Raw genomic sequence first — 16929 nt, forward strand, 5'->3', positions numbered from 1 at the left:
TAAAAACTAAAGAATGCACATTAATTAGACATAGATCAATTAAAACAATACACATTAGATTAACACTAATATGATTTCATCCATTTTGATTGTTTTGTGAAATCAAAGTGCATTAACTTATTCGGCTCAAAACAAATCAATATTTTCACATGAGAATAAAAATAATGATCATTGTGCAAAAATTTATTTAACTTAAAACTATACATTATGTTGGGTGCAATAATTGTCCCTGCTTGGTAGAGCGATCGAACCGTGGTACTTGTGCTGTTTAAAAGATTTGAGTTGCACCATTACCACCAGCTATACCTTTTGGTAAAGCGGTAAGCATTCGGTCCTACAATTGGTATCAGAGCGAAGGTCACGGGTTCGATTCCCATTGATTGCAAGGAGTGCAATTATTGGGAGGGAGATTGTTGGGTGCAATAATTGTCCCTGCTTGGTAGAACGAACGAACCGTGGTGCTTGTGCTGCTGAGCTGTTTAAAAGATTTGAGTTGAACCATTACCACCAGCTATAGCTTTTGGTAAAACGATAAGCATTCGGTCCTACAATTGATATCAGAGCCAAGGTCACGAGTTCGATTCCCATTGATTGCAAAGAGTGCAATTATTGGGAGGGAGATTGTTGGGTACAATAATTGTCCTTGTTTGGTAGAGAACTTACCGCTTTCAAACATCTTTCACACCATATTATGTATATTTAATTATGTTTGCATGAGGAATATGATGCACCACTTTGATTTTCGTTTTTATGGCTAAATATACATAAAAGTAGAGTTTTCTTTTTTTAAAACTCTTCCTAATGATGCACAAAGAGGATGCCATGATAAGGGTACGTGAAGGGATGTTTTTCAACATGTTTAAGGACCCTTAAATGCATGTGTGAAGGCTGGACAAGATGGAGAAGCATGTTGAACGAAATTTGGGTTTTCATGCAACTAAGGTTTCGATTTTGGGGTATAGGGAGGTTCAGGCCACGTGAGGCTGTAGGTACGTGATCATGGGTCCTAAAAAAGTTTGAGTCATGGCCTTGGATGGCTCAAGGGGAGGCTGGAACAAAGCTTATGGTGGAGACGAGAGGCTTGGGTTGCATAGGGCTTAAGGGTCGCGGGTTGGTGGCTGCTGCTTCAAGGCTTGTTAGGATCTGTCCAGTAGCTTGCTATGGGTTCGGTCATGGTCTTAGGAAGGTGGTCTAGGGTCTGGTCTTGTTGGCTAATGGCTAGAGTTGAAGGTTGCATGGCAAGGTGAGCTAGGGTTCGATCCATGTAGGGAAAAAAATTCAGTAGTTGATCTAGGCTGGTTCGAGGGTCTTAATTGGCTTGAATTGGATTGTATATGGTTTACTTAGGTGTTGTTAAGCTATGGTTCAAGTTTGGTTAAGTTTCGAATCAATACGAGTCAAAATCGAGATGTACGTCTAAGTTTAAAAATGAATTGGAAAATTAGTTGAGAAGCTTAAGTTTACATCTAAGAAATATTTATGAGTGTATTTTAAGGTTATATGTTAAGTTTGAATGGATTTGGGTTGTCTTTTTAAGGTCTAAGGATAAATTGAGAAAGTTAGGGTTTCAGAGGCAAAACGGTCATTTTACACCGGAAAAATGTTAGATGTCTTGGCAGTGCCCTAAATGTTGTAATAAATGTTCAAATGTTTATGAAATTTTATGATGAAACGTTAATGCTAAAAGACATGTATGATGAAACGTTAATGTTAAAAGACGTGTTGTATGCTTGGTTTAAAAGAAAAATGATTTATATATGCATGAATTTTTACAAGTGATGGAAATATGAAAAGTTGAAGGAGGTGAATTGATTATGACTAATACGATGATACGATGACATGATTGGGGATATCGTGAGGGAAAAGGCCCTAGAGGGAGCCCGTTTACGGGAGAAGGTCTTAAAGAGAGCCCGACGATCGTATTCTCATCGAAATGATACGATAATATATAAGGTCAATGCTCAGTTGATGGGTGAGAGTGTCGCTGATGTCCCCGTCGCCCGTTACCGAGGTAATAAGTAGATGGATCCATCGACCTACAGCTAATACGAAAGTCATAATTGAGGATCTGGATTCAATAAAAAGGAAAACATATACGTATATGATGAAAAGATAAATGTATATGATGAAAGGAAAAATGTTTAATTTTATGCATGTCATAAAAAACTGTTTTATTAAAAGTATTTTAACTGTTGCTTGTGAATCTATATGTATTACTTGTTATCATGATTAAAGTTTGCTGAGTCAATAGACTCACTAGGTGTGATCGATGCAGGTGAGCATGAGATTGATGTTAATGGAGGTATTGATGGTTGATCTATATTGGATAATAAACATTAATTGTATATCATAAATGATTACCAAAAGACAAATGTATTCAAACCAGCGTTCTAAAAAGCCCGCTTAAGCCCTGCTTAAGCTTGAAGCTCGGTAAAAACGTCCCGCTTCGGAGAAAGCGAAAAAAAACGATCAAACTGTAGTTTGACCGAATTAAACGTAATTAAAGCGTTTAATTAAGCTTGCTTAAGCACAATTAATCACATCTATTTATTTTTTAATTTTTTTAATTTTGAAGGTATGCCTTTTATTTTAAAATAATAAATTAGGTTTATAATTTAGATGTTTATTTTTTAATTTTAATTATGATTAAGTGTGTCTGATAATGATTTGACAAATATTTAACATTTTTAATGTGGTCATAGTTATGTATTATTTTATCTCTTTATTGGTTTGAGATAATTACAATTACACTAAAGATAAAAAAAAGCTTTTTCACGCTTAAGCCTGTGTTAATCTCGCTTAAACTTGAAAAGTTTGGAGCTTGACATCCGTGTTTCGGGGCGCTTCACGCTTTTTAGAACCTTGATTCAAACATATAATAATTAACACATATGATACAAGGACAATTTAGTAAATAAAAAATGAAAACTCACACTTGAAATAATAAATAATAGACAAAAACTTGTGTGAGACGGTCTCACGGGTCGTATTTTGTGAGACGGATCTCTTATTTGGGTCATCCATGAAAAAATATTACTTTTTATGTTAAGAGTATTACTTATTATTGTGAATATCGGTAGGATTGACCTGTCTCACAGATAAAGATTCGTGAGACCGTCTCACAAGAAACCTACTCAAAATAATAATAGATATATGACATAAATTATATGATATTATATATTAAAATCCATAGGTTCTGATTTACCATTTTCATTTTATAGAATTTGCAAGAAATATATTTTAGGAATTGGTTATTATAATAAACCAAAGGCTCCGTGGCTAAAAAAATATAAAATTCACTAATTCTAAAACCAAATATTCAAGATTTTTAAATCATTGTCTGATCAATCCGAAAATTCCTCCAAAAATTTAAAATTAAAATGTGTCATAATTATCAAATTGATTTCGTAAACAATCAAAATATCATATGACTCACCAAAAAATGATTTGGTAGTCTAATACAATTAGAGGGGCTCCACTTGACAAAACGGTGGGAGGCCGATTGAAGATGAATGAAGTTAGAGGGGCAAACTGCAATTAAAGTAGAACACCCCAAATCCAGTTACTGCAGCATTTACAAAGACTGACACACTCGTTGAGATAGATTATTATCTTCCACACTCTCTCACCATCATTTATCTGTTTTCGGGTTCACGCGTCTCGCCCCTCCTCGGTACTTCTCAGGCCTGTTGTTTCATCAAGAAATGGAATTTTTCTAGATTCTTACCGACATTCTTGATCTGGGTTATTCGCCGTTCCCTTAGATCTCTGTTTTTTGTTGTTGTTGCTGTATATGCTACTTGTTTCGCCTTTTCAAAATCTTGAGATTTCAATTTGATCTGGGCATTGGTGGTTTCTGAGGCATCTGTTCTACGCGTTGATCAATAGATACACCCATCCAAATAAGTCATCTGATGATCTTTTTGGTGAGTTTTTTTTCTTTAATTTTTCTATTGTACTTCACTGTTTGTTCGTTTTATTTCGGAGATTTAAATCCTGGATTTTGTGGCTACTTGTACTTTCAGCTGTCCATGGATCTCTTCTTGTTTTTTTTGTTTGTCGTTTCTTTTTGTTGCAACCTTGTAAAAATTGTTCTTGCATGTGTCTTTTGGAAGGACATTCTTCTGTTATTCAGTATTATTGGGTGCAACATCGCTTGAATCTAAGGTTGGTTTAATTAAAGATTTGGTTTATGTGTATAGATGTTGTTTATGTGCTTCTTGAATATGCTGTGTGTTTTAGACTTTGTGTAAATAGCTGGATGTGGTTGATGAATTTTATCTTTATTGTGACAGATAGGATCTAGCAGGCATGTTTGCCCTCTCGAATGGGAGGAAAAAAAATTATTTTTCTCAAAAAATACAAGTTACTCCACTCCTTTTGTGATGGTATTTTGACATCTGATATCGGTAGTAGTTTATACTTTCGAATCTTTGTCGCAGAGAGATTCATTTGAAAATGTGTTGCACAGGCCAATTCATTCTTAGTGCTTGTCCGGGTCGTTTTCCTGTATTGTCGAAGAAGCTTCCTAGAAAAGTGTTTATTGTTCAAAAATGGCGAAAACATGCTGAGGAAATTGTATGATGTGTATTATCTATGTTATTCCCGTCCATATCACTTTGTATGCAGTGGTCTGAAAAGACTGATATTGTGCAAAGTGCTCCATACCTTTCTTCAGGGTCAGAAGTTTTAGCTGCTCAAGAATTGGGTAATGGAAAATGAGCAATCTGAAAAGCCAATGGCTGTCACATGGTTCGATTTGCTAATCTTCACATAGAGGTTTTTAATGAACATTGCCTATTTGCCCTTCATGTAGTTGTATTCTTTGGCGATATAGTTGAAGGAAGCTTGAGTGCAAAGGCTATTGTCTTGTTCTGTAACCCGCACTTCTGGTAGTCTTATAAAGATTATCAATTCGATATATCTGATAACGTCTGCTGGCTTATTTCAGATTGAAACTCTTCATTCGTGAAAGCCTATTCAAGATACACACTCATTACATTCGTATGGTCCCTTTTTCTTCTTAGTTCGTTCTTTATTTTTGATGTATTTGCTTCACAGTTCCCAAATATGCTGTTCTTTGATGAAAATAATGGGTTACATGTCTTACTTTGATACTACTCTCGTGTTCTGAGATTTAAGGACCCTGTGAAATCCTGTGAACCATTGTTTTCTTGATCTTTTTATTCTTATGTTATATGACATACGATTAACTGCTATTTTTTTCGTTAGAAATATCGACAATTCAGGTGTTAACGCCAGGTTTAAAAAAATGGGCCGAGGTAGAGCCAAGGGAAAGAAGCTAACCATGACTAACCAAGAAGACACTGGCAGTGGCGAAGAAGAAAAACTTCCTGCGCAGAAGAAAAGGGGACGACCTCAAAAATCACTTAAAGACGAGGTAGATGAAGAAGAAGCTCAGAAAATAGAAGATGTGTCCAGTGAAGACACAAGCGAGGCACCGAATAAAGACTCAAAAAGCAAGATGGCACAGAATGGGAAAAAACGTATGAAGAATGGTGAAATGAAGGAGAAAGTTGACTCGGTGAAGGAGGAAAATGGAATTGCAACTGGAATAACCACTGAAGAGCCAAATAAGTCTGTTGGTTTTCGCCAAAATGGAAATAGGCGAAAGAGCAAACCTCATCGGGCTGCTGAAGCTGTTGTTGAGTGCAACTGAGATAGCGATTTAAGCTGATGATTTTCCTTGTAATGGTTCTTGATTTCTACATTAAAGCCTTTTCCCTTTATCGCGCCTCATTTTTTGGGAACGTTCGACTAGTTTTGTTTTGGTATCGTTGCTTGTGATGATTGTTGCTTTTATTCTGGATCTTTGCATGATTTATAAGATACGGTTAACCACACAACCTTGAAATAGATCCTACTTCGAATTCAATCTTTCACTTGTTTGTATTATGTGGCCATGATGATTGAGATTATTTTGAATCTTGTTATGTATGGTATATAATTTATTATTGTTAAACAAATGTTAAAGGTTGTTCGAATTTACATTTTATTTAAAAAACCCCAAGAGTTGAACTTAACATCGAAATGACATCTTCTTGATGTGTTCAATAACTGATCATTCAAGAATTTTATGGTTCAGAAATGGGAGGAAACGAAGCTAAGGTATTGACGGGTCAAGATCGATCCATGGAAGTTTATTGATCATATTTGGACTCATGGAACTAGTGAATATTAAAATCTCGTGGGTGACGAAGACATAAAATCGTGCATGTTTAAAACGTTGGGGATTTAGTGCTTAATAGAGTGAACAGCGCCGGGGAAGAGCATCAATGGGAGTCAAGTCCCCGGAAACAAGCGACAGCCCCACGGAAACGAAGAAGTCGAAAGGGAAAACACCCCAAAGGCGCCGCCGCCGCGCAAGTTCTCGAACAAAGCATGTTTATTATATGTTTGTTGAAGTTTTCTGGGTGGATTTTCTGTTTTTAGTTTCTGAGCTTTTATTTGCGTGTTTTTCTTGGTATAATATTTGAAGAACTACATGAAAAGCTGCTTAATTTTGAAGCATCAATTTTGTCAACTAAACCAGAACCTTCCTATTTCCTGCTACAGCAAACCCCACCATAAAAAACACCTCTTGGCGCCCTTTAAATACCAACACAAATCACACTACATCATCCACATTTGGCAGACCAGCATCTTTTTCTGAAAGTCAACCTATCCGTCCACCTTTCCGCCAATACCTAGGTTATTGTCAAATCTTCAGGGTTCAAGATCACACTACAAAAAAAAGATGTTCATCTCACAAACTGATGCCAATAACCCCAACAAACAACTCCAATGGTCTAGCAAATTTGGAACACAAATAATGTTTCCATTGTATTCTTACCATCCACTTTCTTGTGAAGGAACTTCACACGGGCGCAACAATAAAGAATGGCAAAACTAAAGATGGTGTCTATGAGTGACCAGTATCAACTCCACTTCTAGCATTTTCCAGCATAAAAACTTCCAACTTTTGAGTGGCATCATAGACTACGACATCCCACATTCTCAATTCTAAAAGACGTTTCTAGAAATAAACTAGGCTTAGATTATCCGGTTTCAGCGAATTTTTCGTGTAATGATTGCTTTTGTAATAAAAGTCACAAATTGCCGTTCTCAAAGTCCATAGTTGTCTCATCTCAGCCCATTGATATCATCTTTCCAGACGTATGGACTTCAACAATGTTTTCAAATTAGGGTTTTAAGTACTATGTAATATTTGTTGACCACTTCACTAGATATATCTGGTTCTATCCCATTAAGCAAAAATCCGAGGTCAAACAAATTTTTATTATATTTAAAACCATTGTTGAAAAACACTTTGACAAGAATATCAAAACGTTATATTCAGATAATGGTGGAGAATATATAGCATTTGCCAATTTTCTTGCAACTCATGGAATTTCTCACTTCACTACACCACCACACAACCCCGCGCACAATGGATTTTCAGAAAGAGGAGATCTTCACATTGTTGAAACAGGTTTAGCTTTACTTTCTCATGCATCCCTTCCCCTCACATATTGGACTGATGCCTTTACCACAACAGTTTACTTGATCACTCTCATGCCAACCAACACCCTCAAACTTTGCTCTCCATATGAAATGATTTTTGGCACAATACCTCACTACTCCAAACTAAAAATATCTAAAAACATATACATTTAAACTAGCATCTCGGTCCAAACCATGTGTATTTATAGGACATTCTCTAACTCAAAGTGCATATCATTGTCTCGATCCCTCAACTTCCAAAATATATTAGTGTCGACATGTCAAATTCGTTGAATATGTATTTGTTAGAGTAGGTGCCCGACAAGCCAATATGTAATTGAACTGACATGCAATTATGGTAACGGTTAGATTTTTCCTTCACAGGGTAATATTTGGTTAGACTTGGCTTTTTGCGAGACAATATCGAGTCGTTGTAACCGTCTTGAATTTGTCTTCTTTTTAACATTTATGGCTTGACTTAAAACTTTTTGGTTTAACACAACCTAAACCATAGTGTTTTCCCTTATTCTCAAGATTTACATTAGATGAACTTCGGGATGATCATGTTCATAGACCGTGCTATACGAGATAAAATTTATTATGTTAGACTTGCATTTTCTAGACACGATTAAGCACTTACCTAAGAAGAGTTATACACATTGTTGTCAAACATATCTCAATTCTATCACTGGCTTGTTTTTGCAACTCGTGCATCTTTTCAATTGAGGAAGAAGACTTGTTCCAAGAATTGAATAGAAAATTGTGAACTGTTCATTGATATACTTTTAGATCGTCAACTTGCTTTCGCTCCGAGCAGTTAGAGTTGTTTGACTCGTCTCTTAGATTTTTGATTTCTTCCTTAGCTTCAACAAATAATTGCGAGAGTCTTTTTAATTTATCCCCCATTTTCTCTTGATATCCTCAGCAACTAGCATTTTTTTATCCTTTTTTTCTTGTAGGATCTTCTATCATCTTTGGACCGGACCACCTTCTTTCAAAAGACTTCTTGTCATCCTTCTTGGTTCTGTTACAATCTGTAATACAAAACAAGCTTGATTATCATCAGCTTGTTCTTTTTCGATAATAATTGAATTTAGACTGATTTTTCTTCATAAATTTTCCAAACTTTTTAGCAAATAAGGACATAGCTTCGTTATTTATCTAGTCAGCACATTTTCTGTTGGAAGCGTCTTCGTTTTTAGTTGTAATTAGGGTTGTGGCAGATAGAGCTTTAGTTTGTTGTGAAGTGAATGGCTCTTCTTCTGTCTGGATTCCTAGTTCAAAATCATTCATAAAACTCATTAAGAGTATCACTAGGCTCCATTTTGGTATTATCAAATTTATGGATTTCAACGGTTAGCTTGTTCTCTTTAGTTTGATTGTTGTTTAGGCCGGCTTCTCCAAGATTTCCTTGGCTGTTGAACATATCTTGGTCTAGCTAAACATATTTTTGTCAAAGGTTTTGTATAGAATGTCTTTGATCACATTATCAAAGTTTGACTTCATATACATCAAGTCGTTAACATTTTATGTTTGAGGAGTTGTTGTATATGACTTATTTCATGAAAAAGGTAATATAATTGGAGTGTTTTGGAAAATGATTAGAGCTTGAACTAACACGTGCCTTTTTTCCCATTGCTCAGCACCCAAATTCAATTTTAAAATTGTAACATCCGAAAGTCAACACGCGTAAACCGCATGCATGCAAATGATTTAAATTGCTTAATTGCTTTATTTAATTGATTTTAAATGTTTAAATGATATATAATATATGATTAAAGGTCTAATTGCATGATTTCATGAAAACTGAAGATTTTATCTGAATATTCGATAATAGGCTGGGGAAAAGAGATCGGGGACGACCAAGATAAAATATTTTTCGATAAATACTTTTGAGGCTTACTAATATGATTAAATATGATTAAAATTTTCTAAAAGTGCTGGAGCCCAAATTATTTTACGAGACGAGCTCGATTTTATCCGAGAAGCTGGTTTTGGTCAAACGAAGAACTTTTAAAGACCTAAAAATTTATTATTTTTGAAAACAAATTTTGTAAACTATTATTTTACAATTAAATAGGTATTATTGGGCCTAATTTACCTATGATTGTAGGGCCCAATTATTCCTAAACAAAAAGCCCAAAACCCTAACTCATTAAGCATGCAATTTTCAAAAATTTCAAAGCAATCCTAGGGTTCTAAGGAGTCATTCAGCCGAAACTTCACACACCACACACACACACAAAATTTTCGAGATTTTGGGGAGAAGATTCAAGGTCGTTCGTCGCTCATTCGTCTCCCTTCGCAACCCACGTCAACGATCGTATATTCGAGCGTTTTAAACGCAAAAGCACGCTTCTAAACTCTTTTGATGCACCATTCAAATCATAATATGCATGTTTATGTATTTTATCATGAAAAATATTTGAATACAAATCGCTTAACGTTTTGATGATTATTTTCAAAGTTTTGATGATTTTACGATTTGTTTGAGAACGCTATGAATTCTAAGGGACATGTTGCCAATACAAGGTGTTTAAGGGATGGGAATAGAGTCGTTTAAAGAGGAACGTAGTCTAGAATCAAGCTTGGCCAAGGATGGATCAACCTAGGGTTTGATGGGTTTTCTTGGGACAAAAAGGGTTCGACTATGGGGGGTGGTGCACCAGGGCTCGGCCAGGGCTGGTCAGGGTCTTGTGGTGGCTGCAGCCAAGTGAGATATATGGCTGGAGGGTGGCTGGACGCGGCAGCAACAAGGAAGGAAGAGTTCACAAACCATAGGACTCTTCCCATGCACGCGTGCGGCTAGGTTCAGGAGGGGAGAGGTGCGTGGCTGGTCTAGGTGGCTAGGCTGGTCCAGAAATGTCCAGGGAAGGTGGCTCGGGGTCAGAGCATGGTCAGGTGCAGCGGCGGTGCGACGTGGTTTGGGTAAACAAGGGCCGCGACTTGGATAATAGGAGGGGAACTCGCGCGGCTGGCTGCTGGAACTAGGGGCTAGGTGCACGGGTCAGGGCGAGTCAAGGAGGGTCAGGGTTAGGTCTGGTCCTAGGTTGCTCGAGGGTGGCTGGTGTTTGGGGAGAATAATGGCTCGGTTAGTGCTTAGGGTTTGAACTTGGCTTCGGAAAGGGTAAGGGTTAGAACCATGGGTCCACGGGGTGTAGTTCGTGGCTCACGGGGGTAGTTTAGGGATGAAAAGTTTATGTTTAAAATTTGGGGATTAAAACATTAAGTTTTGAATTAATTCGGGATTAAAACGCTTCACGGTTTAGTCGTGAAGGAAATAAATCGAAGGCTTGGGTTTACGTCTAAGAAAAATATAAGAAATTAATCTTAAGCTTATAGGATGGTCTGGGATAGGCTCGAGTTGATAAAAGTAAGAAAACTTCAAAATCTGGAATTTTAGAGTTCAAGGACAAAATGGTCATTTTACGTCCTGGGTAGTACGAAAGGCTTGGTAGTGTCTCGAAAAATCATAATACATGCTAAATGGTATTTTAAAATGTTTATGATGAAAATATGGAATTTTATGATATATGATAAAGCTGTACGATTTTTACTGTTAAAATGCTAAAAGGCCCAGAGGGAGACCGTTTAAGGGAGAAGGCCCCAGAGAGAGCCCAACGATCATATTTCCATTTTACGGCAGTGTCTAGTGCCCGTCCCCATGAGCGATAGTGAGATAAGATTGATCAGTCGACCACATGATACAGCTAGTCACTTTCAAGGATAAAACTTCACCTAAAATGGTATATGATGATGAAAAGATTTACGATTAAATGATTTATAATTACAATATTATTTTAAATAGAAGTATGATTTTATGCATTTGCCTGTATATTTATTATTTGTTACATATGGTTAGAACGTGCTGAGTCATTAGATTCACTAGGTTTGGATGGTTGAAGGTGAGGATCATATTAAAGGAGGCGCTGACGCTTGAGCGAATCGAGTCTAGCAGTACACTCCCGAGGGACATTTATTTTCCGCATTGGCTTGATAGTTGAAGTTTTGAAATAAAGATTTTAAGAATGATTTATTTAGAGATTTTTATGTTTTATTTTGAATTTTATTTCTGATCATGTTAATGGTTGACGTAGGATTTTGTTAATTGACGATTTAGGGATTTTATGCACTTGAAATTTTAAATGTTAAATTAATTTTTGGATTTTGGAAATGTTGAGTATTTTAAATTTCAAGTTTTGAATTTTACCAACAAAAAAAAAAATTTGTAGGATTTTAAAGTTAAAATTAGTGGACGTTTCAGTTGGTATAAGAGCCAAAGATCCCGAAAGGGTTGTGTTACTGTCACTCCAAGAAGCTCGAGAGGTCACTCCTCAAGTCTGTGAGTTTTTATTGCTTTAGATTTTATATGCTGAACTTTAAATGCTTTTATGATATATCATATAGGATACGTAGGAGTGATTGAAATCTCCGAACATCCAAAAACAATCCTTGCGTACTTTATTTCAGTTTTTGTATTCTATCTTTCAGTCAGTTATTTTCCGCAACTACTCTTAGTTTAACTGATTGTCATTGACCAACAAGATTCCGAAAATCAGTTTGTCACCAAACTTAATTCAAAATTCGAAAAGATTCATTTTAATTGTGAGTGTTTATTCAACCCCCCCTTCTAACCACTCTTGATACGTTAATCGATCCTATCAAGTGGTATCAGAGCGGTTGAAACTTGTTCTTGAATACTTTTGATCCATAAACTTGCTAGCATGACTTCATTCAACAAAATCCCTATGTTCTCCAGAGAAGAATTTGATGATTGGAAAATTAGAATGCAGGCTCATTTAGCTGCACAAGATGATGACATGTGGTATGTCATAACTGATGGACCCATGAAGATTCTGAAAACTAATACAGCAGTTGCCATAACAGAAGGGGCACCACAAAGAATAGAAAAGCCCAGAGAAGAATGGACAACTGAAGATAAAAGAAAAGCCAATCTTGATAATGTGGCTAAAGACATTCTGGACAAGACACTGGACAAAATAACTTTCAGCAAAATAAAGATGTGTAAGACAGCCAAAGAAATTTGGGAAAAGCTGACCCAGTTTGTGAAGGAAATGATCAAACCAAGGAAAATAAACTTTCTGTTGCAGTTCAAAAGTTTGATAATATCAAAATGAAAGCAGGAGAATCAATGCACGAGTATGATGAAAGAGTAAGCAGTATCATCAATGAGTTAAATGCACTTGGAAAATGTATACAAACAAAGAGGTTGCATTGAAGGTAATGAGAGGTCTTCCCAAAGAATGGGATGTCAAAACTATGGCAATGAGAGAATCCAAAGACCTGAACCAGATTGAACTTCATGATCTATTTGCTGATCTTAAAGCTTATGAGTTCGAACTGCAAACCAGATAAGGAGAACCATCCACACCAGCAGCCACAACTGCTCTAGTTGCTATCAGAACAGAACCAACTAGTTCAGTTGAGAAATCTACTGATCAGTTAAGCAATGATGCTATGTCACTATTCATCAAAAAGTTTGGAAGGTTCACGAGAAAGAATCAAGGAAAGTTTCAGAAGTCATACCAAAGAAACAACTCCAAAGATGAAACAAATGCTTGTTACAATTGTGGCAAATCAGGTCACTTCATTGCTGACTGTCCTAAACCCAAGAAGGACAGTCAAGGCTCAACTGATAGAAGAAAGAAATCATATGAGAACAAAAGAAAACCCAAGGATGATAAGAAGTCCTTCAGAAAGAAACATGAGGTACTCTTAGCCGAAGAAAGCAAATCTAAATGGGCAGAAACTGACAGTGAGGAGTCAGAACCAGAAAGCTCATGCAGCTCTAGTGATGATGAGGAAGACAAGTGCCTGATGGCTAATGATGCAGAAGAAGAATCATCTAGTCAACAGGTATTTGATTTCAGCTCAACTGACTTTACACGAGAAGAACTCATTCTAACACTACATGATATGGTAAATGAATATCAAAAGCTTGCATCATTATTCGAAAAAATCAAAGCAAAGCAAACTGATCCCACAGACAATAAAACCAAAACTGATGAATCAGTTGACGGGTTGAGTCTGAAAAGGGAAATTGCTGAGTTAAAAGCAGAAAGAAACAAAGATCAGTTATTAATCCAAAAGTTGATTCTTGAAAACTCAAAACAGACTGAGCTCATTCAATCTTGGAACAAGTCATCTACTGCACTAAATGAAATGCAGAATTCACAAAAATCAGTTTCTGATAAAACTGGTTTAGGGTTCAACACTCAAGGAGAAATGTGTCCAAATGACACTCAACCAAAGCTAAAAATAGACAAAGGGAAATATATTCACTTTGTTAAATCAGCAGTAGTACAAGAACAAATTGAGCCTAGTAAGCTGATTGAGCAACCTACTGTAAATATGAACAAGGCTAGAAGATATGGGATTGGTTATAGTCAAAAATCCTCAACTGATTCACAAAGTCAGTCATCAAAGAGGTTTCACAAAAACTATTCAAATAGCTACTTCAATTACTATAACTGCAAGCCAGTTCAGAAGAGATACAGACTAAACAATCAGTTGAATAAACCTAAAATACATAATGTATCATCTGTACACTACACACCATGCACACAAAAGCCGAGAAAAACAATTTGGAATACAACTACTGGAAAGTCTGTTAGACTAATCCAAGTGTGGGTTCCTAAGGGACTAATCAGCTCAGGACCCAAATAAGTATGGGTACCAAGTTTTATTATGTGTGTGATTGCAGATAACAGGTACAAACAAGAACTCAATATGGTATTTGGACAGTGGATGTTCGCGACACATGACAGGAGATGCAAGTGTGCTATCTCAACTGACCAAATACAGTGGTCCAAACATCAGTTTCGGGGACAATTCCAAAGGTAGAACTGTGGGTAAGGGTAAGCTTATCCATGGTAACTTTACTTTTAAAGATGTTCTATTAGTAGAAAACCTGAAGTATAACTTGATTAGTATCAGTCAGTTATGCGACAGTGGATTCTCAGTACAATTTGACAAAAATTCATGTTCAGTCAAAACTTCAACTGATGAAATCATACTAACTGGCAAACGTTGTGGAAACACATATAAAGTCAGTTGGAATGATCAAACTTATGCACCAGTTTGTTTTATTGCTTCCAAGTCATCTAAAAACTGGTTGTGGCATAAGAGACTAAATCATTTAAACTTTAAAACCATTGCCTATCTGAGTAAACATGAACTTGTAACTGGTTTGCCCAAAATAGATTTTTCAAAAGAAAAACTTTGCTCAGCATGTCAGTATGGTAAACAAGTACGATCCTCTTTTAAAAACAAGGGTTGTAAATCTTCATCCCGATGCTTAGAACTGTTGCACATGGATCTTTTTGGTCCTATACCAGTCATGAGCTTAGGGGGAATGAAATACACCTTGGTGGTCGTAGATGACTTTTCAAGATTTACTTGGGTTATTTTTCTCAAATCTAAGGACCATACTGCTTCACAACTGATAAAGCTCTTCAAAAGACTTTTAAATGAAAAATCAGTTGGAATTGATCGAATCAGATCTGATCGAGGAACTGAATTCATCAATCAAACTCTTTCAAATTTTCTAGAAAATGCTGGAATTAAGCATGAGCTCTCAGCAGCCAGAACTCCTCAGCAAAATGGTGTAGCTGAGAGAAGAAATCGGACCCTTAAAGAAGCTGCTAGAACAATGCTTGCTGATTCTGGTATTTCTCAAAGGTTTTGGGCAGAGGCAGTAAACACTGCGTGTTATACTCAGAACAGATCAATGATTAATAAGAATCATATGAAAACACCATATGAGATCTGGCATGGAAGAAAAAGTATAATTACTTATTTCAAAATATTCGGCTGCAGATGTTTTATCCTTGATAATGGTAAAAATTATTTAAAAGCGTTTGATGCTAAATCTGCAGAGGGAATATTTCTTGGATACTCATCAGTTAGTATAGCCTATAGAGTCTTCAACAAGAAAACCCTAAATGTTGAAGAATCAGCTCATGTTGATTTCGATGAAACTGAACTAACTGATAAGCCAACTGATCAAGTTGAGCTAGCTGATCGATTTACAGATATCAGTTTGGAAGATGATAGCAAAAATGAAAGTCACAGCAATCAAAACAGATTTCAAACACCTGAACCAGAAGTACTGGACCAATCAGATGTACATAAAGTCGTTGCTGATGATCAGTTGATAGAGCATAATGATAACACTCAAATACCAGTTGACGAAGCACCAACTGAGACTGAAAATTGTGTTCAGTTACCAACTGAAGAAATTGCTGATACAACAAATACTGAGTACAGATGGAAAAAATCACACCCACCTGAACTGGTAATAGGAAATCCATCAGATCCAGTAAGAACTCGAAATCAAATGCTAAATTTATTTATCCATTCAGCTTTTGTTTCACAACTAGAACCGAAGAAAACTGATGAAGCTCTTGCTGATCCTAACTGGGTAAATGCAATGCAAGAAGAGCTAAATCAGTTCACTCATAACAATGTCTGGAACTTAGTTCCAAGACCAATTTCAAAAACTATTATAGGTACAAAATGGGTGTACAGGAACAAACTGAATGAAGACGGCTCAGTTGTACGCAACAAAGCAAGACTTGTGGCACAAGGATATAGGCAAGAAGAAGGAATTGACTATGATGAAACTTATGCACCAGTTGCAAGACTGGAGGCAATAAGAATCTTTCTTGCTTATGCATCACACAAGAACTTCAAAGTATACCAGATGGATGTGAAGAGTGCTTTCTTAAATGGTCAGCTGCAGGAAGGAGTATATGTTGAACAACCTCCAGGTTTTGTAAATCATAGTTTACCTGATAATGTTTATCATTTGAACAAAGCCCGGTATGGTATTAAACAAGCTCCCAGAGCTTGGTATGAAACCCTTTCAAAATTTCTAACTGATCATGATTTTTCCGTAGGATCAGTTGATAAGACATTGTTTAAATTTTCTAAAAATAATCATATCTTACTTGTTCAAATTTATGTTGATGACATTATATTTGGGTCAACTAAACCCAAATTTTGCGAAAAGTTTGCTAAGTTAATGAAGGACAAGTTTGAAATGAGCATGATGGGTGAACTGACATTCTTTCTTGGACTGCAAGTGAAGCAACTGGAGACTGGTATATTCATCAGTCAGACTAAATATACAAAGGAATTGATATAGAAATTTGGAATGGAATCATGTTCAGCTGCAACCACTCCCATGAGCTCATCAGTTAAAATGGACACTGATCAAGGGGGAATATCAGTTGAGGCGACGCTGTACCGAGGTTTAATAGGTTCATTATTATACCTAACTGCTAGTCGTCCTGATATTGTTTTTGCAGTTTGTATGTGTGCCAGATTTCAAGCAAATCCTAAGCAATCACATTTCTCAGCTGCCAAAAGAATTTTGAAATATCTTAAGGGCACACAAAATGT

General features: G+C 36.3%; 1 protein-coding gene across 4 annotated transcripts; it reads left to right on the forward strand.

Annotated features, from left to right (window-relative positions):
* The first annotated feature begins 3583 nt into the window (after positions 1 to 3583).
* On the forward strand, positions 3584 to 5896 carry LOC140986747 (uncharacterized). Of its 4 annotated transcripts, none has more exons than XM_073455090.1 (4): positions 3584 to 3926; positions 4630 to 4779; positions 4952 to 5004; positions 5233 to 5896. In XM_073455090.1, exon 4 carries the CDS (start codon positions 5273 to 5275, stop codon positions 5678 to 5680), a length of 408 nt encoding a protein of 135 aa, XP_073311191.1. In that variant the 5' UTR covers positions 3584 to 3926; positions 4630 to 4779; positions 4952 to 5004; positions 5233 to 5272; the 3' UTR covers positions 5681 to 5896. The 4 variants fall into 4 exon arrangements, with proteins under 4 accessions (XP_073311191.1, XP_073311192.1, XP_073311193.1 ...); XM_073455091.1 differs by having other exon boundaries at positions 4679 to 4779; XM_073455089.1 differs by lacking the exon at positions 4630 to 4779 and having other exon boundaries at positions 3585 to 3926.
* The last annotated feature ends 11033 nt before the right edge of the window (positions 5897 to 16929 follow it).

Source organism: Primulina huaijiensis, chromosome 10 (assembly GCF_012295235.1).
Source record: "Primulina huaijiensis isolate GDHJ02 chromosome 10, ASM1229523v2, whole genome shotgun sequence".
Lineage (NCBI taxonomy): Eukaryota > Viridiplantae > Streptophyta > Magnoliopsida > Lamiales > Gesneriaceae > Primulina > Primulina huaijiensis.

Coding starts and splice junctions, on each gene's coding strand:
- LOC140986747 (XM_073455090.1), top strand. CDS start 5,273: ATGGGCCGAGGTAGAGCCAAGGGAAAGAAGCTAACCATGACTAACCAA.